At 39.8% G+C, this 25439-nt stretch overlaps 2 protein-coding genes across 11 annotated transcripts in view; both read right to left on the bottom strand.

Moving 5' to 3' along the window:
* CPNE1 (copine 1) overlaps positions 1-24087 on the bottom strand; it is a 34195-nt gene extending 10108 nt beyond the window's left edge. Inside the window, exons 1-2 of one of the 7 annotated variants that reach the window (XM_034641513.1) lie at positions 23849-23924; positions 18358-18410 (exon numbers count right to left, since the gene is read on the bottom strand). Coding sequence is in view for 1 of the 7 variants with exons in the window: in XM_019796614.2 (XP_019652173.1) it covers positions 13798-13812 (15 nt within the window). In the remaining 6 variants the exon portion in view is untranslated. Of the gene's footprint in view, positions 1-13797; positions 13914-15471; positions 15608-18357; positions 18443-23848 lie in introns of those variants that run through there. The other 6 variants (XM_019796615.2, XM_019796616.2, XM_011221265.3 and 3 more) reach the window with 6 other exon arrangements.
* On the bottom strand, positions 78-23985 carry RBM12 (RNA binding motif protein 12). Of its 4 annotated transcripts, none has more exons than XM_019796611.2 (3): positions 23967-23985; positions 18358-18410; positions 78-15614 (listed from the first exon to the last, which is right to left on the bottom strand). In XM_019796611.2, the coding sequence occupies exon 3, from the start codon at positions 15590-15592 to the stop codon at positions 12821-12823; it is 2772 nt and encodes a 923-aa protein (XP_019652170.1). In that variant the 5' UTR covers positions 15593-15614; positions 18358-18410; positions 23967-23985; the 3' UTR covers positions 78-12820. The 4 variants fall into 4 exon arrangements, with proteins under 4 accessions (XP_019652170.1, XP_034497402.1, XP_034497401.1 ...); XM_034641511.1 differs by lacking the exon at positions 23967-23985 and adding an exon at positions 23849-23937; XM_034641510.1 differs by lacking the exon at positions 23967-23985 and adding an exon at positions 23849-23905 and having other exon boundaries at positions 18358-18442.
* Positions 24088-25439: the final 1352 nt, after the last annotated feature.

Here is a 25439-nt window from a genome sequence, read left to right as displayed (position 1 = left end):
TTGAATGGATATGTGATAAAACAAATACAGGAGCATTTAAATTGTAAAATCTAAACGGTAGATACATGGATATTTCCTGTATAGTTTTTTCAACTTTTCTGTATGCTCAAAGTTTTCACAATAAAATGTTGGGGAAAAATTTAAGTGGAGGACTCAAAAGTGGAGAACTCCGGGTTTATCCCTGACACTTTGTTGAGAACTACCAAAGTATTACCAGTAATTATCTGTGGTGGTGAGGTTACAGGCAACAACGGGAGCTGCTGCCTTTTCCCTCACTCTGTGACTTCTCAAAGATCCTAGACAGAGAGGTTTTTGATCTGGGGAAGACACACTGGCAGTGGGCCAGGTGTTTCTTCTGGTGCTAGGCCTCAATTTCTGGTAGACAAGAGCATTCTTTCCCAGTTTATTACCATGTCTACCCCTTCCCCACAATTGGTCCTGTTCTATCCTTTTTCAGTTTCTTCTCGGACCAGACTAAAACCCCAACCAGAATGTTGTTGGCCCACATATACATATGGGACTGGATTCCATTTCTAAGAGACCAGAGCTTCTTGTGCTACCAGTTGTTTTTTCCCCAATCTCCCTGTTTTGCTTCTCATTGGAATTAGCAATTCTTTATAAGCAAATCTTTATAATGCGTACTTTTCTATCCTTTGAGTCATATTCCCTTTAAATTGTCTAATGCCTGGGATTATTAATCTTCCCCAAATCCTGTTGATCTCCTTTAAAATCTATTTCCAAGCCTACCTCTGTTTAGAAATCTTACAGAATTAAAATTCCTAGTTCATGTCACTGTTCTGTCCTATATCCTTTGAACAGCTACATCCTTACGCCAGACTCATTTACTTTTCATCCAGTGCCATTATAATTAATCTCATGGGACTTTCAGCCTCCTTTATAGGACTCAAATTTTACAAAACCATATAAAATATTACATTTAAGTGAGTCAAAAGTCTCAGAAATTTTCTCATTTACTTTTGTAAGAGAGGTCTGGGTAATATTTGCCAGGTCTCTGTGTGCACTCTCTTCTGAACCAGCATATCTTGCTTGCCTGGATGTCTGTAACAGTCTCTTAACTGGTCTCTTCATTTCCATTCTCAGTTCAACAAAGTCAGAGACCTTCCCTAACTCCAACAAAACCCAGCTTCTCATAAACCTATCAAAATGTGCAACTTGTTTATTTAAATATAACCTCTAATAGACTATAGATTCAACAAGAGAAGGGACCAGATCTGTCTTGCTCCCGTTCTAGTGACTCACACATAGCAGGTGCTTTGTAAATATTTGTTAATTACTGCTAGGAAAGGAGTGGTAATCCAAGGATCCTCGAAATGACCCAAATCTAGTCCTAACCTGCTGCTGAAGCCATCAAGGGAGAAATAAGCTTTTTAGGAACACTTAACACAGAAGACTAGCTTGTTATTTCTATGTGCTCCCAACACTCCTAACCTTTCCATTTGGTGCTAGTCAGGAACTGCAAACAGAAACAACTAAGTATATATATAGGACCAATCTTTTCTGCCTTTGCTTTCTACCACTTGAAGACTTGTTCCCTTCTGCTCTCCCTTGTAGGCTGTTTTCTTCCGCTTTTCTCCATTGTCAGAAATAAAAAGGAACTGAGTGATCATTTAAAACCAAGTCCCTCAATTCAAGGCAGAGAGGTAGAATGTGATTTAGCTAAGGACACATACATAGCTAAACAAAACAAGGACTCCTTGTTTCTGACTCCTACCTCGTCTAGAACTTCGGACTAAAGTCATACCCTCCTCTCCTGAAGAACTTTCCTTCTTATAACCAACAGCAATGTAATGTAGTGGGCAAGACTATGGGTTCTGTGGCGAAGTGACCAGGCTCCAAATACTGGCCTTACTTCTCTCCCTAGCCACAATGAGATACTACTACACACTCACTAGAATGATGTCCTACAGGCAAAATACTAAGCCTTGGGTTAGTAAAGTGGGGGATATTATCTTTTTTGGAAGATTCATATAATGTATGCAAGGTGCTTAGCACAGTCTGGAACTATTATTACCAGTAAGTGTTAGCTATTATCATCCTTCAAGCCTAGCTCTCATAGGCTCTTTTTCACAATATCTCCATCACTCAACAATTTCTCACTCTGGACTACTATACTCAGTCCACATCACAATTGTATTGTCAACGTTTCCAGCTCCTCACCTGTCTGTAAAATAACATCTTTAAAACAAACACTGCTTCAGCATCTATTTCACATAGCATAAACCTAAGCACATGATAGCAATTCAAAGCACCTCGAGGGAGGCTTGCAGCAGTGTGCTAGAGCAGGCTTGTATGGTTTGCAGGAGACAAGTGTTAAATATCAGGTAATTTTGTAAATGAATATGGTAAAGTTTTAAGCCACAGAAATTGGGCAAATGCTAAAAATCAGAGCTTCCCTTCCCACAGCTGGCCGGTTTACCTCTGTTGACTGGGAAACCCACTCTGTCAAAAGAGAGTGACTTGTCCATTTTCTATGGCACCCCCTTCCCTGCCTTGGAGAGTCTAACTCTGCTCTTCATAAATCCATGAACACATCTCTTCTCTTGGATCCAATTCAGTGCCAGTCGAGCTGAAACTCATTGGTCTTTCATGCTCAGGTATCACACTGCCCTCTTCCCTTCCCAAAAGCCTAACAAAGAAAGGAACCAGCCTTCAATCCCATTTCCAGGCTTTGAAGAGGAAGAATAGAGCACCAAAATGTCTGGGTGGCAGGATCACTCCTTCAACAAACCAAAGCCATGCTCACACTCCTGTTGCCTACCTTGCCATGCTGGAGCAGCTCAGATGCTCGTTCAAGTCTTGAAAGCCAATCAGGAAATTCTCAACAGGCTCCCAATGGGCAGAGCACCACCCATGGAATACTCTTTGCCCTTCAGATTGGAAAAGACGAACTATGACCATCACCACAGTTCCTTTCCTTCTCTGCCTCCTCAAGGGACATGGATAAGGTCAGCAAGTTTTTCTTTACCCCTGCTTCTCCCTTTGTAACTCAGAGATCCCCCAAACTTAAATTAGCAGCCCCAAAGACAGTCCTCACAGGTCACAAACTAAACCAAATATGTAAATCCTTACTATAAAAAGATACATTTTTTTACACACGACTACAGGCTACAAAAATTGTGTTTAAAATTAAAATTTTAAGCAATAGTTTGGTTTAGATCCATATAATACTAAGTAGTCTGGCTGCCACTGTATTTGGCAATACTATAAAACTTAAAATGTGAATGTCACACAAAAAGTGAAAAGCAAGAAAATATGGTACAGTAAAGGGTCACAGGGTGTCCCATCCTGGTATATTCTGTGAAGGTCAAAAAAGTTTGGAAGTCAAACTATACATCCCCAGAAGACTTATCCAAAGTTTGAACAAAGACAACCCGTGTCCAACTCTTCAAAGAGAACCTAGCTTGTGGAGCAAATTGGATATGGGGAAAGAAGCAAACTGAGGAAGAACATACGGCCTTCAAGCAAGATAGGACAGTATTGGAGTGGGAGTTTTTCTCTGCCCTAGGACTCTGAATGGGTTTACACAAAGCCTCCACCCGCCTACTTCAAAATAAACATTAGAGTATTGGAGCAAGACCAGAATCCCTTCCCTAGCAGGCTCAAGAAGAGTGTTGCCAGCAGCCTCCTACATCTTCTCCCAAAAGTCAGGGACAGGCAATGGTTGAAGGAGGGGTTCTGCCTCTGGAGTCATGCAGGCAGCCCATGATTAGAATAATCTCTGCTTACCCTTACTATTAATGAGACTTTGAGCAAGTTACTTTGCTTCTCTTCCCCTGGATTTCCCCACTTGTAAGGTGGGGAAAAGAATAAAAATGTCAACTTTACAGGGTTACTGTGAAGATAAAACGAGGCCAACCATGCAAAGTATCCCCTGCCTGACACTAACAGAGTAAGTGCCCAACGTGTTAACTGCTCCTCTTCTCAGTGCTCATAAATGGATCCTTTGTGGTACCATTATCTAACCTGTTGGTTCACGGGACAACCAAGAAAAAGGCCTCTGGTCTACCTGCTCCAGAGGACCTAACCGGTGGGAATGAAGAACCTCTCTACTATTCTCTCCTAAGGAAATTCTCAAGCTGCAGTGTGAGACTGCTGTCAAAATCAGAAAAAGCAGCAGAGCAGTAACCAGACCAAAATTTTGAGTTCCACTGATTTTTCTGTAGTTTAAGCTTCAAATTACCTACAAACTTCCAGAAAGAAACAGAATGGCTGGGTTCACAGAATCACAGAAGCTTTTAACTGGGCATGATGAGATTATCTCATTGTCTAAAACACTGAGGCCAGAGAAAGGAAAATGACTAATCCTGGGACATACAGTAAGTAACGAATCACAAGTCTGAGAATATGATTTCTATTCCATCCCTTTTAGCAACAGCTCACACCTTGTAATCCAGTCCAACCTGAAATCCACCCAGCCACTCCACATGAGCAGCTGAGGCTCATGTGGCCTCTTCCCATGACCACACCAGCTAGACTTATACTAGATGGAAAAGAATTCTGCACCCATCACGTTTCCCCTAGTTGTCCATCAGGGCAGGAACAGAGGAACTGCTAATCTCCACATGAACAGGACTAGAATTTAAGTTTATTCAAAGGAATAAACCTTAAAAAACAAGCATCAACTCTACAAACAAAGTAGAATTAAGCTCAGGAAAATTTGATTTTTACCAAAATTTTCAGAGAATACCTAATTCAGCCAATTCTGCCCCTAGTCTGCCCTGCTGGAATCTACATTCCGTTAATCTACCTTCTTTTAATGAGACCCCTGCCTGTTACCTGCAGAGTGCAGAAGACAACAGTACTGGACCATCTCCCTGAGCATCTCCAGGGCAAGGACATCAACAAGAGCTTGTGCATTTCCACTGTGAAATGTGATCTATGGCATAAAGAAGCCAAGTGAAAAGCAGCAGACCAGAGCCTTGGGAAAGAAACCTACCTACTGTTCCTAGTTCAAGTCCCTCTTACTGGAATAAATCCACTTGGGAAACATGGGAGGTCTTAAAATGGGTTGTTATTCAGAATTTGTAGATTAGGGAAGTTGAGAAAAGTGAGGGTTTGAACAATAAGTAAATTGCGTTACACACACACAATGAGTTGCCCACTTGCCATTGTAGATGGGGTACAGGGTGGGGGTCGGCGGGGGATGGGGGAGATTCTAGTTCTGCTGGATTTTGGTGGATTAATAATTTCACAATGTAAGAACCAGTTAGCCGGGGGATAAGGTAACTGTAGCCCATGAAAATGGTAACCGAGGCAAATTAACTGATACAGAAGACTGCCAACATAACAGGAATGGGAAAGGTTAGGAGGAATGCAACAAAATTCAAATATTCAAAAGAAACAGCTGAAAGAGAAATGACTGGGGTAACTTTTCTCATATTCTAAATCTACTGTCCAGAAGGATGGCCTCCTACCCACAAATGGATACTGAGCATTTGAAATATGCTTAGTTCAAATCACAATGTGCTGTAAAGTATAAACTGAAAACAGTACCAAAACAGCTCAATAATTTTATATACTGAAATAGTAACATTTCAGATATACTGGGCTAAAATTTATTATTAATTTCACCTGTTTCTTTTTACCTTTTTCGTGGCTACTAGAAAAATTTAAATAACATAAGTGACTCTTATTTCTATTGGTCAGTATTGCCAAACACGGTGATCTCCAAAGATCAGATATGGAAGACGAAATTCTATCGCTTTGTCAATCTAGAATTGCAGTGTTCAATACAGTAGCCACTGGCTGGCTTTTCAAATTTAATAGTAGCTACAGTGGCGGGGTGCCTGGGTGGCTCAGTCGGTTAAGCATCTGACTCCTGACTTTGGCTCAGGTCATGATCTCAGGGTCGTGAGACTGAGCCCCGCTTCAGGCTCCATGCTCAGTGTGCAGTCTGCTTGAGATTCTCTCTCTGGCCCTCTGCCCCCCCCCCACCCTGGCTCACATGCTCTCTCTCAAAATAAATAAAATCTTTAAAAAAATAGTAACTACAGTGGCTAATTAGCATATGAATGCTGACGAGAACATTTCCATTGGACGAGTCTATTGGAATACCACTGGTCTAGAAGAACAAGAACAAAGAGGTGGACATTTCATATAGAAAGGCTAAAACTCTTTCGAATCAAGGCAAAACTAGAAAAGAATCAATTTCAGATAGTGGGCTGGGTAAGTGGTGAAATCGATGGGGAAATTCACTTAATTCTGGAGCATTTATGAATGTCTTATTAGGCCATTTGGTTCTACGTGGTACGTGGCAGCTAGTCAAAGGGTTATCAAAAAGATAAAAGGTTCTATCCCTCTGCTAAGTCAGAACACCCCTAGTACAACCCTCACCTGCCTGCCTTACTCACCATTCAGCTCAGTCATGCCACTCAGACTACACTGTTTTGGGACAACTTTAAGAGCTTCCAGGACAAACACCATTTTAGGTAGTGCCACTGTGTTCCCTCACACTATTAAACATTTCATTTTTCTAAATTAATATATTGTGTCCCCAAGAACCTCAGTTAGAGATCATGCCTTTCCTCAGCTTACACACAAGGCTTCCATTATACCTGCTTCCATTATACTTCCATTATACTTATTTAGCAACTGGCCAGGAAACCCTTATCCATCCAGTTCCTGTAGGACATGAGTGTACCCTGTACATGCACAAGTACAACCGAGCACTTACTTGTATAATTTAAAACCTTAGGTCTTTAAGAACAAGCACCTTATTTTGCTTTCTTTTCTACCACAGCGTGGAAGTGCTGGGTGTGTAACACTGCTCAAAGAATTCAGTTAACATGGGTTACTGCTATGGCTAAGCTGATTATCCATGTGAAACTGTCTTAAAAGCTTGGAGGCAACAGACATTTCCAATTCCAACCTGTCAATTTAGCGGTCACAGAAGCAAAGATAATTGGCAGTATCTACTTCAGAAAGTAAGAGCTGCATTAGTCTTTCCACTTTAGCCAGATTTATAGCTGAGGGACCCTGCTGGTCCCATAGGCTCACACCACAGAAGGGAGTTATGTATAAAGGACATAACCATCTCTGTACAGCAACACAGTATGTGGGGGGAGTGTAGTGGAGGATGGCATTAACTCATTCCCAAGTGGAACAAAAGAAAGATGAAATCAGCAATAGCACCAGTTAGTATGATTTAAGACCCCTTAGGTAGCTAATACATCTTTACTCTTAAGCCTTCCCCGCTCTGCAAGGACTAACAGGTGACTTACAGTACCAAAATGTGGTTGTTACATCTGGCATGTAACACAAATGCTTAAGTGACAAATCTTATTCACTGATCAAGAACCGTGAGTGAGCTCACATTCTCCCCCCACCCCCCCAAGTTAGGCGGCTAGGCTACAGAGACAGCAGTGAGAAACTCAGAGCCCTGGTTACCAGCAGACTTACTTTATAAACAGGTAAAAGGGAAAAACTGGCAGCATCAGAATGGAGAGGGAATGAAACACTAAGAGGCAGCCTGTTTGAATACAGCACAACTCAACCCTGGGAGTGTGTTATGCTTCTTCAACATCTGACGGTCCATATTGAACTATGTTCTCTTGCTGGTCATGGCTCTATTTTTCCCCAAGAGTCACCTCCTCCTCCTCTCAACATGAAATAGCAAGCTTCTGGCTGACTAGGAAAAATGACTTGAAATATTAAGCTACTAAAATCAGAATCCAGATGTCTGGTACAGCTGGGATGCCAATTCCAATGTCTGCTGTGTCATTTAGCCCACAACTGGTGTTTCCTTAGTCTCTAGGACTTAACTATCAGTCAACATTTTCACTAGGGGAAAGTCGCTGGGCCTCTCAGAATTAAAAGAATGAGATTTTCCCCAGCACTATTTGCTGCCCCCAAATTTTTTAGAGTGCTGCCTTCTGCCCCTGGGGCTACAACACTTTCATCAAGTGGCTTTTTTGCCCCCTCTGGATTCTTCAGTAGTAGAGCAATATGTAGAAAAGCAGTGCCACCTTAGTTGCTCGCTGTTAGTTATGTTGATCCAGAAAAGGAGCCATATTCTAAGATGTTTGTGAGATCCTCTGGCACAAAGTAGCACAAGGCAACAAGAATAAATCCAGGAACAGCACAATAAAGAATTAACATTTACATGAACAGGCACCACTAAGAGATGAACTTGTTCCTACTGTCGAACAGAAGGGTTTTTCCAGAAAGTCACTACAGCATCAGAGAACTGTGCCACTGCCAGAATACACTCTTTCCAGAAATTTTAGAGTAAGTCAATGCGATCTATCAGATTTTATACTGAAAAGGCAAAACTGAAATCAACCATTTTTTTTTAATTAAAAAGATAGTCCTAAGTTTGGACTCTACCATATCCTATAAAAACTCTACTTTTGGGGGGTAAGGAGAATGGTGGCAATGCACATAAGTGATAAACCATTTCTTTTTGTAAAACATCTGAAAGCAGACAACAATGAATTAAACTGAGAGTTTTCTCCTGAGCAAGAAAATGAAACATTATCAGCATACAGTCTATCTGTAGACAGCTGATTTCACTCTGTGATTTTTCAAACGCTTATTAGTCAAACCTTCGTAATTTTAGAACAGTTCAGCAACCACCTGGAATTAAGTATGTTTAAATCTAAGCCCCTCTAAAACAACCTGGGTACTGAAGCTCAAATACAGGCTAAAAACTCATTCATGATAAAGGTAAAAGTTATATACATTTTTCAAGAGCTTTGGTTAAAAGGAACAGCCCGCTAATTTCTCTGCAACTCCAATCCAGATTATTTTTAAAGGACTCCGGAGTTCATGGAAACTTTTCATTTACTAATTTTTTTTAAAGCAGTTGAACATATGTGGAAAGGACAAAACCAGAGCATCAATGTCAGAAAGCAGCAATATTTTTGATTCCTCTCCCCTCTTCCCCACCTCAAAATACCTCACATACTAATGCAAGAATAAGTAGACAAAAAAGCTCTAATTAGAAGTATGTGCAATTGACAATGTATTCTAAAGATTTCTTTTCCCATTCCTTAAAGTAATCAGTTTTTAAAAAGATAATCCCTTCAAGACACCTTCTGTAAAAAGGAACACATGGTTTCTGGTTCTTTCTCAGTCCACATTACGAAGTGGCTGTCAAGCAAAGCACATGAAATAGAAGTCTGAGAAGGTGGATACCACAGATTTGACCTAGAATTAAGTTTCCTCCCTGCCGTTCCAGGTATCTTCTTTCCACACTTCAGCATTAGCAGACAAGGATAAGCAATAATGGTTACCTCCAAGATCACCAAATCCACCTTTCCAAAGGCACAAAATATTTGTAGGAGTTAAAAAACAAAAACAAAAAACCTGATGGTATAGCTCAGTAGAGTACTCTTGTGTAAAGCATTAAAAGCATCAGCCTCTTTTATTTTGTGACAAGTTTATTGAACAGTATTCAAGACTTCATCTTTATAAACAAAAACCTCTGCTGAATGATGCCAAGGCAGTATTTGCTGGCAATGTCATGGCCATATTGGCAATGAATTATTTTATTGTGTTTGGTTTCTAACGCTTGGACTACTATAGAACTGCCAGTAAAACTAAATGTGGTAATTTTCCAAGAGTGGGAAATAAGTTTTAAAAGTGATCACTGCTAGAAATTCTTTACAGATTTAACTAGCAGCCAACTTTACGGTTTCTTTACTCATTTTTAAGTGGTCTTGAAATTGATGAGTGGATTTATTTTTAAACATTTGACCCACACCTGTACACAATGACAGAATCCAATAAAAAGGACTCTGAGTTTGATTAAGGCTTTCGTGGATCCTTATTTTATCCAAGGTATGTCTGCTATGTCCATACACAGCCCTAGACTTTCATCCAGTGGGTTAAGACTGACCTAATTACACTGAACATTACTCTCAGAAATTCTAAATAAAAATTTCCTAATGAAATTTTCATGGTTGATGCTTTGACAACTTGGAGCACAAAGCTAGGAACTACATTTCACTTAACAGTGTTGCATTTTTTTTTAAAGCCACTAATAAATGTACATCCAAACTACAGTATTAAACACAGAATACACCTCCAAATTTTGCTTGTGAACTAAATGTTTCACTGAAATTCAGAAAGTTTACAAATTTGCTTATTTATAAAATACATTTTGTAGGTATCTCTAATCCTTTAAACTAAAAAAAACCCAAAACACCCCGGCAGGAGGGTGGGAGGAATTAAACCTAATGGAAAAGATTCTCTTCCATTCATGTCAGTCACCAAAGACAACATTTACACATAAAATTGAAAATATCATGATAGTGTTTACAAATGCACACAACTTTGAGCAAAGCTTTACAAATCCTTCATACCATACAAAGCAAATGAGAAAATAAATTCATTTTCACCCCAAACCTAGTTCTTCTGAGAAAATTTGCAGGAAGAGAGGTATGAGTGATTGCACAGAACATATTTTCAAGAATTTTTTAAAAACTCAAACTCCAATGCCCAGAACAAGATGAACAGTATGCTTAGCAATTAGCACTATATTAATAAGTCTCAGATACACAAAAATCAAGTTCCAGAGGGCAAAGCATTTAATTACATTTCACAACAAGAGAAGCACTGTTGTGACTCAACCAAATATGAAACATAGTTCTCTCCAAATTCTACACAAACCACTATTTTCTTAATTTATTTAATTTGATGAACAATGAAATCAAGTTTTCCTTTTCAGCATTTATCTAAGATGTAGAAATAACAAAGTAGTAGCAATAAAGTATATGAAGTATTTAATAAGATTGTACGAACATATAACCAAAATAAACTGTGAAAAAAGATAAAGGGCTTTTATCTTCAAACAACCCATTTTTCTAAAATGAAAATAGTCAGCTCTCCAATGGGGAAAATAATCTGCAGTTGAAATAAGACTCCCAAGCAGCGCTGAAGTTTTCTGCACTCGGTCTTTGGAATGAGAAATGATTACTTAACAGAAAACTTAAATTGAACAGCATATATAAACATCATATTGCTTTTTTAGTTGAGGAGGCAATATCTAGTGATCTGTCAAAGCAAATTTGTATTCATGAATTGTCAAAACACCCACAACACAGCCATGTCTTCTTTGAAAGTCTAAACAATCCTTTCCCTAAACAAAAAATCCTGTACTGTCAATCCTCTAACATTGTAGTGATGAAAAAGCTTTCCAAATCTTATCACACAAATGAAACTGCTGCCACTCTTAACTCTAAATTACACGAGACGCTGTATTTCAGTGTTCCACTGACTTGCAACACCAAAAAGGCACTATTTTTTTTAATAGGAAATACTTCTTTTAAAAGGCTGACCCCTTTGTAAGTGCATTGATTTGCAGGAAATGTTGGGGATGTTTCAAACCAAGACAGAGACCCATGTAAAAGACAAAATTTGTTTTTCATGATCTCTCTCCAATCTCCCATTCCATATGTTTATAATATAATGTGACACATCTTTAGAGCATTGTAACTAAGGAAAGTAATCATAAGTAGAGCCTTTTGTAGCAGTGAGCAGATGTTGTAAGGCAAATGTTTTCATTACAAGGACACTTACCAACCAGAACCCATGTGGTCCTCCTGCCTTAAGTGTCCTGAATGCCAAAGAAGAGTATGAAAGGGCAAAGAGTCTCAAATCTCTCCCCTCTGGCAGCTGCACTTGTACTCTGTATGAAGAATTTTTATGAACAGGCTCCTGATCAAACAACTAGACCAAAAAGCCTCCAAGTAACAGGATTAAATGCACATCTATGGAACAGCTTATGACTCTTTTTTTCTATAACACTACTGCTAACAAAGCTAACAATTTCAACTTCAGTTTAAAAAAAAAACCCTAGATATAATGCTCTTTCTTAAAAATGGACTCTCTTTGTTTAGTTACAGGCCAAAATTTCACACAAATTTGGGACAGAAGGAAATTGCCAGAACATTAGTCCATCACGGACAGGACTTCAAATCTGGCATCTTAAACAATGATTATTAGAAGTGGTTTCTGGTTTTTGATGCCATCCAAACAACATGAACAATTTTTAAACTGACTAAACTAAAACATGGCGGTCAAACCAAAAAGGCTCTGGTAGGTAGAGGACTCCATATTTTATTTTTGTGGCAAAAGTTCTTATTTCACACAGCTTTAACTGTGACATTAGAAATCAAAATTCAAGGTTATAGCACAAACCAAGTGTGGAGTTTTATATTAAAACAACAACAACAAAACAGTTCTGCTCATTTACAAATGAGTCAATTAGGCAAACAAAAAAAGCAGCAACTTCAGAAGCAGGACTGTCTATACAGCAAGAACCCTCAAGAAGCAATAAAGGTACATACAGTGAATCTGTATACAGAGATTTTATTCAATTTTAAAAGAAAATGAGGACTTTAGACAAAGCTTTGACCCTATAACAAAGCAAATCTGTCCAGCTTTAAACCAAATTCCAAGAGTAGCCAACTTCTATTTTTCAGCAGCTGGCAAGAGCACCCTTAATGAGCTCTATTGACATTTCTATTTTCTTCATCCCATATGGTATAAAACAAAACCAATCTAAACTCCTTGATAAGCTTTATGTGGTCATTTGTGTTTTACAAATGGTTTCTCTAATGATACGCCAAAATCATTTTTGTGTTCTCTCCAGACAGCTTTACTGTAACATACAGCAATATTCATCCTGGTAGTGAGTCTTCTGTAAACAGTCAACCAATGCTCTATGTTATAGAAACCAATCTATATGCAATTGAAACAATCCACAGGTTCTAACCTGGAAATACTAGGAAAACAATCTGGATGCATTAATCACAGCACTATGAAGATCTACCCTATAAAGAATTGATGTGAACAGCTACCCTAAGACAAGTTTTACTTTCCTTGAGCCTATAGGTCTGTCATTTAAGTCAATGACAGCAGCTGTGGCTTCATCCCGAGATTCGAAGGCCACCATGGCTTCACCTGTGGGCATACCTTTTTCATTGTACTTTAAACACACTGAGCCTGGGATCACTTGATAGCCATAAAAGAAATCTAAAATCTCATCAATAGACACAGTGAAGGGCATATTCTGCACTTTAATTACTGTTGGTCCTGGTTTTCCAGAACTAGATCCAAAGCCAGGCGGACCACCAATGTGAATTGGGCCAGGGCCAGGACCAGGGCCAGGCCCAAAGGCTGGTGGCCCACTCAAATGCCCAGGGGCACTTCCAAGACCAGGAGGGCCACTTCCAAAGCCAGGGGGGCCACCTAAACTACCAGGGCCATTTCCAAAATTCTGAGGGCCTCCTCCAAATCCTGGCCCACTTAAATTATTTGGTCCACCTCCAAAACCTGGAACATCCAGTCCTAGACCAGGCAAACCACTATTTCCAACTGAAGGCATACCAGGCCTAGCATCACCAAAGGCCCCTCCTAATCCTGGAGGAGGGAGTGGTGGCCCAAAGGCATTCGAACCACCAAAATTACCAGGAAAGTTAAATGGAGGCCCATTGTTCGCCTCCTTAGATCCTACAGTCAGGAAGGCATGCTCTTCACCTCCTGCACCAGGCATTCCTGCACCGGGCATTCCCGCACCAGGCATTCCCGCACCGGGCATTCCTGCACCGGGCATTCCTGTACCGGGCATTCCTGCACTGGGCATTCCCGCACTGGGCATACCCACACTGGGCATTCCTGGAACTGCAGGATTACCTGGCACAGGCACCTTTAACCCTTTTTTTCCTTGGGCAGGGGGATTTTTTTCAATCTCTCTCATATCTTCTAGAGTAACTACATGAACAAAAGCTTCTCTCCCATTAAGTTTTTTACGGTGTAAGCGTTCAGACTTACGTGCATCATCTTCATTTTTAAACTGAACCAATGCCTGTCCTAGACCTTGCCCATTGTTATCAACAAGAACATGTACAGCATTTTCATCCACTGGGATTCCTTCTAGGAACTGAAGAACATCCATCTTGGTAATGCTGAATGGAATATTTGTTATGTGAGCACAGACTTTGGCAGAGCTGACATCCCCCTCCGGATTTAACATCATTTCCCTCTGGTCATAGCTGAAGTTCTGCAGTCTTTTACGAATCATATCTATCTTTTCTAGCATACCTTTCTTAGTAATTGGATGAACTTGAATAAAGCGATTGCCCATGTATTGTTTATGACGACACAGAGCAGCCTTATAGTCAGCCTCATTCCTGAATTCTACGAAGCCTTCACCAGTTGCTTTCCCATTGGGTCCATAAGCAATATAAATACTATCTTCCACAATATCCAACTTTTTAAAAAAATCAATGACATGTTTGTTTTCCGCTTCAAATGGTAGCCCTTTCAAGTAAACACAAAAACCAGCCTCATGTGGTGATCTTGACCTTGACCTTTTCTGCCCACTCGGCGATTTTGACCTGGGAAGTGTCTGAGGAGGGGGATGGGTTTGTCCAGAAGGTCCTATACTTTGCTTAAAAGTGATATGGCCTCCAGCAGCTACCCACTGTCTCTCTGTGGCAGGACTAACTTCCACATAGCGTTGAATCATCAGCATTCTGTTTCGTTTCAAAGCTTCAAATGTATCTTGAGGGGAGAGAAACTTAACCAATCCATTCCCATTATTTCGACCTACATGATCTTTCAACAAATGTACTGCATCAACACGGAGCCCATGGAAAAAATCTCTGACATCGTTTTCCATTGCAGAAAAGGGCATTCCATGCACACTGACATACAGATCATCAGGGTTGATGGGAAGTGGTTTCACACTGCTTTGAGAGTTCATCTGGATGGGGTTAACAGGATTCAATGGACCCAGAAACACAGGGTTCAGGTTATTGTTCAGATTCATAGGTGCTCCAGAGCCATTCATTCCAGCAGGTAGAGGTGCCACAGGTGGCGGGTTCAAGGGTGGCATGCCAGACATGGGTGGCAGTGGGGTCATGGGCGGCACAGAAGGGACTGGGGGAATTGGGGGCACAGGAGGCACGGGAGGCAATGTAGGTACCGGAGGAGGAACTGGTATTGGGGGAATGGACGGCATTGGTGGCAAAGATGGCATCGCTGGGATTGGAGGAATTGGTGGTGGTGGGACTGTGTTCATTGGAGATGCCGTGCTCGGAATGGTTGAGCTAAACGTTGGGCTCCCAAAAGAAGCCCCCATATTTGGAGGAGCCGTTCCTATGCTGGCTGTGGAAAATGTCTGTATGTTTTTGTTGCTTTCATGAACAGATGTGGCGGCAGTAACTACACTGGGTGAAGGATTATTAAAGTTAGGTACTGTTGTAGGCAGGTTTACCCTGCCACTCATTCCTGAGCTAGGTGGCGGTCCTGATCTACTAGCATTTGCTGGTGGTATATCTAAGTTGGCAGTTTCAAAACGCCTACGACTCAGTTCAATCATATTCTGCATTTCCGTTTTACTACTCAACAAAAGTGTTACTTTTGACCCTTTAATTGTACCACCTGTGCGCATCATACCAAGCCTTGCATCTTCATCAGTGGCAAAAACGATGAAAGCCTCACCCAGTTCACCCCCTACAATATGCACGCCCCCATCGGGGATGGTCAATCCAGAGAAGAAGTGGCGAATGTCCATGGTCCCCGCCACAATTGGGAGACCTTGCAAACGGATGACCACAGCCATGCTGCGCTGAAACCACACACACCTGCAGATGAGAAAAGGCAACGGCCAGGTCAGACTCCTGTTTATCACACCAAGTTTTTAACTACAAGAATGACCAGCTACCTATTAGGCCCTCAAATATACCCTCAAACTATCACAAGCAATGTAGGGTTTTTTTAAAAATTTGAATATTCTAAAAACTGAACATCATGTGCCATTTACAATGTAAAACCTAAACAATTTCAACTTCCAAAAGGAATTAATGCTGTAAACAATTAGAAGTTCAGACCCATGACTCAAAAGTTTCAGGGAAAAAACCACCGTAAGAAGTAGAATCACCAATTACATCATTCAGATCACTAATTATTCAGTAAGATTTAAAAGAAATGTGTAAGTCAAATCAGGACACAAAGTTGAACAATCTGCAGGGAAAAACATGGAAAGGATGTATCAAAGTTAGTATTTAATAGTGGCTTAGCATTTTCCTTATAAACATGACAACTTTGTAGAATTACCAGTGTCATTTTATATGACTCAATCTCAAAATGCAAAACAAACAGAAAACTGTAATACTAACGAATTACAAATAATACTTAACACTAAAGTAGAGTCAAGTCTCAAAAGAGAACAGATTCCATATTTCAACCTAAAACTCCTCAATCTGCATTACAGCTCTATTTATTAAAGAAAACTATATATGGAATTATTTATTATAAACAAGGTTGATACATACAAAGAATCCAAAAGAAACACTGAATAACAGCCCAAATCTTAGTTATTTATATTCATCACTCCAAAAAGTAGAACCTGACTGCAGTGCCATTCACCATATATGTTTTAATTCAAACTCAGATCCCAATGACTCATTTCCAAACTCACCATTTAAAAAAAAAACAAAACAAAAAACCACACACACTCAAAGTCTCGTTTTTCCCAAAGAAGGCTGATAACAAAAAAAGGGTATTTTTTGGTTTTGCTTTTGTTTAAAAAGAACTAGGGTATGAACTTTATTCAGTGACTGTTATAGTCCCTACTCAATATAACTCCTGTGCGATTTCTGGGAGCTCACTACTCTCCTTAAATAATGTCCCGTTCTGAACTTTTTCTTTTTGAGAAGTTTCTCCCAGATTTAAGCAAAATTTCAGTATTTCAGTTCTTATGGCTTCCAAAAGAAAATGCAAGGGAAGCCCTTTGTAAAGTGATATAAAACAAACTTTTAGGACTGGAAAAAATATTAATTTGAAATTTATGTGATCAACAACATAGGATGTTTTCCAAGCCATCTTAAATATCAACTTCTAAATATAAACCTTTAAACTAGTTCTATAACCTCAGAAAAATGATAAACGATTTGAGCTTTGGTTTTATCACTTCTCAGTCAGGAACATTAAAAGAGCAAAGTTTCCTGCTGCAAGCTCTAAGAATCCTGTAACCCCATGAAAGCAGTTTTTCAATGTCAAATATTGTGTGAATTATTAATTTGATACAACAAAATCTGTAATTATACCTCAACTATTATGACTGCTGTACACAAAACAGAGATATATTGTTTAGCTTTGACAGTCTTCTCACACACATACACAAAAATAAAAGCCACCTTCAAATTTAATCCAGAAAGATGGATGGGCAAACGGAAAATGCTCTTTGTGAGACCATTATAAAACACTAGAAACTTGGGGTATGAGGGAAGCTTTTCATTTTTGGTTTGCAAGAGTCAACAAGAAAAATCAATACTAAAAAAATAAATCACACCAACACACTCTTTTCTTCTTATTTACTACTATTTACAGTCTGTATGTAAGCTCATCAAGATTTCAAGATATTAAGTCAAATTCTCATTCCCTACTGTCTGTAGCATACTGGCTACATGCAAAATTAAGATAGCATTCCTGTTCAACTTCAAAAAATGCTTCATCACTTAATCACATCATGAGTAAGTAATCTAGGCACCCAAAATGACTTGAGAGATAGAGAGATGTTAGTTTGCACTGGGACAGTAAAATAGGAATCTGATATAGTCCCAAGAACACAAAAATTAAACACAGGGCTAAACTGACATATGCAGTAATTCTTCAAAAACCACCTGCTACTAAGAGAAGGGCTTTAGTGAAAGTCTGCACAAGGTACATATGAAAACATGATACTGAAAAATCTGGCCAGATTACCAGCTAGAAAAAGGCTGAGGATGAAACCAAAGAACACAAAAGTTATTCATAAAGCCATCTAAAGAGAAAAACAGTTTTTAGGTTCTGAAAAAATATGAAATAAGATCTGCTATTCTTCTACTAAGTGCCTGTTTGACAGGCAAGTCATTTCAACTATCTTGAGCCTACCATTGTTATTTAACAAGAAGGTTAGAGTCCAATCACTAAAGTTCCATCTGAATTCAAAATAGGTACTCTAAAACGGATGATCCATTATCTACACCTTTACCTCTAAGGAATATTAAAAAACCATACCAATAACAAGCACCTATATTTGTAATTAATCTGGAATGCTACACTGGAAAAAAAAACAAAAAAACAAACAAAAAAAACAGCTTACTGCCTAATAATCAGGAATTCAGCAGAAGAAATACATCCATATAAAACCGAACCCCGAAGAAAGCAACAACTGTTCAAGGCACCCAGTCTATCCCACCCCCATCCCTCAGATAAAACTGTTAAAAAAAAAAAAAAGAAAGGAAATCCCCCACAATTCAGTTACTACACATATTTTCATGTTACTAAATAAGCTGTCTCATTTTATTTTGTATAAAAACAAACCGTCTATTCAAAATCTCTTACCTGATAAAACAAGAGATGTATTTTCTTAACAAGAAGTAGAGGCCAAGTCAATCCTGTGGGCAACCAATTAAAACCAACTTTTAGACTGCAATAGAGAATAAACGGAGGCAAAAATCAATGCAGGAAACACAAAACAACACGCACAGGCCACACTGAACTGTACATTATGAAGGCGAGTCTGAAACCACCAGAGTACTTCATTAGAATGCATAGTAAAAAAAAAAAAGAAAGAAAGAAAGAAAGAAAGAAAGAAAGAAAGAAAGAAATGTACCAAAATCCCACACATGCTTGTTACTTGGTATTGCTTTCAAATTTGAGTATCTTTCAAAGCATTATATATTTACATACATCAAGAATGTGCCATAAATTAGTCCAAGAATGAATCAATTAAAAACTATAAGTCATAAAGCTCAGCTTCACAGATGGTAATTACTTTTATCACTTGATGATTAAACCAGTACAGAAAATTCCATTAATGTAAGTCCAACTACAACCTATTTCCTCAGGTCCCACCAAACACTTGATGAAAAAGCACAAGTTCACACACAAACAGTTCCAAGACAAATGACGAAGTCATCAATTCAAGGGTACTTATGGAAATTCTTGCAATTGCTCTTTCAAAATATTTTCCTTTGCACCAAAATAGCATTGAGCATCAAGAAACATAAATGAAGTGAAAGTTCAGGCTATAACAATTAATTTTTCTTCTAACACCAAAACTGTTCCAAGAGACTTGTTAAAAAAAAAATCTCTAAAAATGTCTGGCATATTAAGAAGACTTCCCAAAGTAAAAACAAGTCACTCATCTCTTACTGGAATTTCTCCCAAACTGGTGAAGTTTGAACAATTCACAAGCAATACATAAGACCAAATTATTAGACAACTACATTCAAAAGATCATTTTTTGATTCAGAGAAACAGAGAAGAAAATTGTCACTGTTAAGTATAAAGATTACCAACAGAACACTACTTAGAACAACACTCATTTTTAACTATCTTTCAAGTTCGGGATACCACCTGCGAGTTTAATATTAAACACCAAAAAAGTAAAACATATTAAAAAATTTTAGTGTTACTCCAAATTTTTTCTAAAGGACAAGCTAAACATCTTCTAGACAATACTCAAATTAATGAAGAGTGAGATTGCTTTGCCACAAAAGCTACGCACATATGTCATGAACAATGCTTTCAAAAGCCCAGAGCACTGTATTAATTTTTCATATGTTGTATAAATCAGTTCTAATTAAGTCTAAAGAGTTTTAAAACTCTTTATTTAAAAACCACACCTAGAAGTTTATCTAACAGGTCACAAAGGGAAACATGAAACACAAAAAAGCTTGCTTTTAGGTAAAAGCTATGCTCCATGAAGAAGAGCATCAATTTTGTAATATTAATTTCTAAATGTACAAGTCTGACTCTATAACCAACAGAACCACAGTAATTTTCTAGTTAAGCATTTATGATTAACAGATGATTCCCCCACTGGAAACTCCAATTCAAAAGGTCTGGTATGTGGTCAGGCCAGGACATGTGCCCTGAAGGTAAGGAGAACAGGTTCCTCAGCCTTTTCCCTTTCAGATAGATCCAAGAAGCCTCCAAATGTTCATCTGGATAGAACAAGTTTAGAGTCAGCCAGTTAACGCCCAAAGGCAACACACTAGAGCTGCTATCAAAAATTTCTAACGGGTTGCCAGAAATTACTCTAACAAGAAGGGAAAGTCTCATTCCACAAGAAAAAGCTGAAGTTCCAGCTGAATTCGACAAATGCCTCAAATTTTACGTTATTCAATTTAAAGTACAAAATCAATTTAGAAGTAAATTCATGAATCTTTTCTATTTAAGCAAAGGGGAAGGCCCACATCAACCCATACCAAAGAAAAGTACCCAGAAAGTTCAGGCTAGAAGGTAGAACTTCACAACTCTTGGTGTTACACTTCTTCCTTCAAACAAAGTAAATAGAAACTGAGAACTGAAGTAGTACTTTTGTTTTCAACACCTCACTTTGCAAAGAGCACAATAATTTAATAGAGGCACCACTGTTCTCCAGGAACTACTCATTCCTGTGTCCTGAATGTGAGCTGGTAACAGAATGCAGGATCCCAAAATGAAAAATCCACTTCAACCACCTTAAGACTTGAATTTTAGAAGGGTAAAACAAACAATTCTATGCATCAAAACAACTAAAATACATGTTTTACCTATTTGTAAAGCATAAAGGTACAAAGGAGAAAATGGGCCTGATTTGCCATTAAATTCACTGATATATATCAGAAGATCTAAAACAAGAAGATTGCTCTAGTATACTTTTCAAACTTTGTTAGGAATTAGTCCTAACATAGTGGCTTTGCTTCAGCTTTAGAAATACCAGATACATGAACAAGTTACAAATATCTGCTATGAACATTTAGCACATTATTACGTCACAGCATGTTTTCTTATTTACTAGTCATTTCAAACCCTTGGAATTTCAGAGTAAAACTTCTGACAACAATCCTTTTATAAGGAAGCCAGAGCACAAACCAGTTGAACTTAACCATCCCCACTCTTCATCTGGTGAAAAACATCAAAAAGAGAATTTTAACTTTGTTCAGTTGTCAGTCTTTAATTAACAATAACCAGAGCTAAGTTCTTTAGATTCAAAAAATACAAAAACCAGCACCCCTCAAATGTTCACCTCAAAGATGAGCAACAGAGAACCAATCATAATGGGCATAATGCTATAAGCCGCATAATCACATTATGGAAGGCATTATGGAAAAAATCACAGCTTCATCCACTTGAGTTTGTTCCCAACCCCAAATGAATCACATTTCAGATTCTGGGATTATTCTTAATGAAACAATTCTTCTGACACTGAGGGACATGAATCCTTTAGACAGCTCGTTACTCAACTTTCCCATTAACCTCCAGAAAGTTCTCAAAAGTGGCAAACCAAGATATTTCTAAATAAGATATATATTCCTCCTGACAAAAACACTGTAATATTATGTTTCAATCCCCCCAAACGCCAACAAATACGTTATCTTGATTTAAACTTAAAAGCAACAATATCACTTCTAACCTAGCCAACCACATTCACCCTCACTTAAGACTTAAAAGGTGGCTTGAAATTTAATGAAATAAACTCGTTGCAAACCAAAAGGTGTATGAGTGGTGGTAGTAAAATCCGATAAACTACAAATTAGATGAAGTTATTTTTCTGCTTAGTTGACCTACACATTTAACAACATTCATTTATACCACGAACATTTATTAAACACTTATGGCCGGGACAGGAGATACAGAAATGGACGACAATCCCTAGATTTTAGGGAGAGATACCTAAGAGCATCTTTTGTGCAATTACTGACACTTAGAAGTTCTTTCTACAACATCTACAGAAGAAAATATTCACCTAAACTGGAAGATGGAGTGGCTCTCTACAAAAATGGAATGAAAACGTTATGAACATTGTCACTGGATTCCAGCACCTGAACACAGTGGTCCACAAAATCAAGTTTCACATCTAAAAATTGTACCAACAACCCCCAAACTCTCAATATGCAATCATCAAAACATTTGGCAGTCACAAGAAAGTGAAAAAAGCCAGAAGTATGCTGATAATAACACATAACAATAGGTTCCAAGTAACTACCACAATGGTTTCTAAAGCTTCACATTTTTCACCTAACAGATATGAACATAAGAAAAATACAAATTATGCATTACAATCCATAAACAAAATAAACATTTAGTTGAGCATATAAAGATCATATAAAACGCATTCCCTGTTTTGTTAAAAATTTTTACAGCAATAATACTGAACACATCCTCAACCTTTATATAAGCAAGCCAAACATTTCATTTTCTTAAAAAATTACCACAAAATTATTTTAACCACCTGTAACAGTTCTTCCCAACTTTTTAATATTCTTGGAAAATGCCTGAACACAATTACTTCCCACTAAATCCAGAAATGGTCTATTTGGTCAAAACCACCAGATTTCAAAAACGAGTACAACCAGTCTTGTATTACATTTCTATAAAACAAAATCAGCCTTTATGTCCGAACTTGTAGGACATTTCTGAACTGCAAATACTCTGAAATACATTAACAATATAAACTAGGTAACAAAGTCCAATGCAATTCATTTTACTAATACTGCATTTTACAAAAACTACACGATTTTAAACCATTCAAGCAAGAAGCTCTAAGAATACTCCAGTCACAAGTCCCTCCTTCAACAATCCCTCAGTTGCAGTTACATTTTTTCTCAGGTTATATTGACTGGAATTACACTATTCCTGAATATATACGGGATGGTTCCTGACAACTACCACAATTTACATTAAATCATCTCTGGAAATCCAGGAATCAAGGACAGTTTCAGAGTCCAGAAACCTCTCCTATGGAGCCTGCAACTCAGGGTACAAAACTCCCAAAATGTTTTGTGCTGAATAACCCAAAGTTATTCAGCCGCTGAGATTTTTCACTATAAAATACACATTACAGGCACACATGAAGTCCATGCATTTACAGTCTGACAGCTAAGCCTCCTGCACTGGTGTCCATCCCCGACACTAACCTGTAGATTCTCAACCCCACCCATTTCACGTGGCTGCCAACTAAAACCTTAAGAAACTCAATTCACTATCAAGAGCACCCAACCTTCCACCTCCTATTGGGCCTGCTCCTTTCAGTGCTGGGGGCTCTCTCCCAAGGGATATGTAAAGGTGGTGCTCTTTGCGGTTCCTTCCCTGCTTGGGGATCAAGGGCCTGGCATCTTACTGTAATTCTCAGAGGTTTGGGAGGCGTACTCACCCCCACTTTTTCGCTACAGAGGCCGGCTTCTCAAATCGCCGACACCCTCGAGGGTAAGCCCCGCCCAGCGCTGAGCCTTGGAAGCATTTCCCTGCAACCCCCTCCACCTTCAGGCCACGAAGGCGGCCAGTTCTCAGACTTCCTTCCTAGACTCACAGGAATGTACCGACTGCAGCTTTCCCCCCACAGGTGTGTCCAGATTCTAGTCCCCTCTTCCCGTTAGCCACAGGAGCCTCCTTTCCACTTCGGATGGAGGGAGTGTCCTCACTATGTTTATCTCCTCACTACCGGGCACAGAGCTGTAGTTACAATCTCTGTCCTTTTTGGGAGGCATAGAAAATCTCGCTCATTCGGGATGTAGGTATGTTTTTACTGCAATCCCCGTTAGTTCGCGGGCCGCTGGGCCACCCAGCTGTGGCCTCCTCCCTCTCAGACCACGGGGGCGTCCTCCCTATGGCCTCGTCCCCACTTCGGTATGCAGGCTCATCCTCTCTTGCGTCCTTCCTGCAGCCTCTCAGGCTTAAAAGGCGCAAGCGGCTCCCCAGGCCCCCCCGCAGCCATGCCGCGACCCTTTTGTGTGGGGCGCTCGCTGCGGCGGGCTCGGAGGCCTCCGAAGGCCCCGCCCCGGGCCACCAAGGGGCGGCTCGAGCCCCGCACAGCCCCGCCCGTTCCGGGCTGCGGGAGTCTTACCGGGGAGAGCTGCGCGGCACCCGAACCCAGACCCGAGTTACCCCCCGCGCGAGTGCCTCCGCCCCGCGGCCGACAGCCCCAGCCCGAACGGCTTCCCGGAGCCCACAGCAGCCACCACCTCTTTCGCCGCTTCACAAAATGGCCGACAGCCCGCTCAGCGGCTCCGCGTTCCAAAAGGGGAGGGACGGAATGGAGACGTCACGGGGCGGGGCAGCGCAAGCGCGCTGAGGTTCTTGGACAATCTCCCGGAAGTTGCGGGTATTTGTGGCGAGAGAACTTTGAGTCTTCGGCACTAACCCCGCCTAAGGAGAGTGACGTTGCGGGGTGGGTTGGGTTAAGAGTGTCTGGCTCGGCCCCTCGCTGCGGAACTCAGCGCAAATTTTAATCTTCTTCGATCTTCTGCGAAAGGGAAGAAATAGTGCCTTCTTCGCGTGATTGTTTTGAGGATGAAATGGGCCACAAAGTAGTGCCTGGTTCTGTTGATGATTCCCTGGCAGAAGAATCGAAACCTCCTTTTTTCCCCCATTTAAAAATTTCAGTCCGGGGGGCCTTACCCACCGGTCCTCGTTAACCCCTCCACGGTTGCACTTTGGTTATTATTTTATTATAGAAAAAAAATTATTCTCATGCTGCTTTGGTCCTAGCCTCCCAGACGCCACTACCCCTCCCCCCGACTCCACTACCCCTGCCTAAACCCTATTATCGTGATGGAAGCCGCTATAGAAACGTAAAGATGGATAGAAATTAAGATGGACACACTAATGCTTCAGCAAGACTGACTTTGAACAATGCCCCCCCCCATTCTTAAAGCTCCTCTCTTCCCTTCACTTGTTTTTCTGTAGAATACTTTGTTCCAGGAACTCCGCACCAACGTTGTGATCTTGCTTACCTCAAAGTATACTTAGGAATGGGACTCAAATGGCGATTGCTAGTGCTAGTCATGAAACCGCTTTGAAGACATAACCAATAGGGCTGGCGATGCTACCAGATTCCTATCCAAACCGCCCAGACCCTGTATTTTCCTAAAAAACCCTCAGCCTTTTACCCAGAGCGGGTCTGCAGTTTTGAAGGCATTAGTTTGCTGGAGCCTCCTTTGCCTGGGAGTAATAAAACTGTCTTTCCTCTTTATCCCAAAACTCTATCTTCGTGTATTATTTCAGTTCTGGAGCACAGAGCCCGGTTTTCAGCAACATGATGACTATCACCAAAATTGAACTAATCTTCCAAATCAGAAAGCGAGGAGTCGACTGAGCAAGAAAATCAGGGATAAGTTCCCCCAACTCCAACAAGTTTTGGAGATTTGTGTGGTAGACTTGCTGGTGCTAGCCCAGTTGTCAAAAACAGCAAATTAGAAAACCAGGCCACCTTTTAAAACCGAACCTACACTTCTTTACATATACTCTTTGCAGGTATAGTATAATGCATTGAAAATAAAACCTACTAAATGCAATGTTGTATCCAGGACTGGCTCCTGGAATAGAAAAGGGACATTAGTGAGAAAACTGGTGAAATCTGAATGAGATCTGAAGTTTAGTTAATATTAAACATACAGATGTTAATCTCTTAGTTTTGACAAATATACCATATAAGT

Source organism: Ailuropoda melanoleuca, chromosome 13, assembly GCF_002007445.2.
Source record: "Ailuropoda melanoleuca isolate Jingjing chromosome 13, ASM200744v2, whole genome shotgun sequence".
Classification (NCBI taxonomy): Eukaryota; Metazoa; Chordata; class Mammalia; order Carnivora; family Ursidae; genus Ailuropoda; species Ailuropoda melanoleuca.
The sequence above is the reverse complement of the archived record's forward strand: the minus strand, read 5'-3'. Positions and strand labels throughout refer to the sequence as shown.

Excerpts from the sequence above, each read along its gene's own strand:
- RBM12 (XM_019796611.2), bottom strand. The coding sequence starts at position 15,592 with ATGGCTGTGGTCATCCGTTTGCAAGGTCTCCCAATTGTGGCGGGGACC.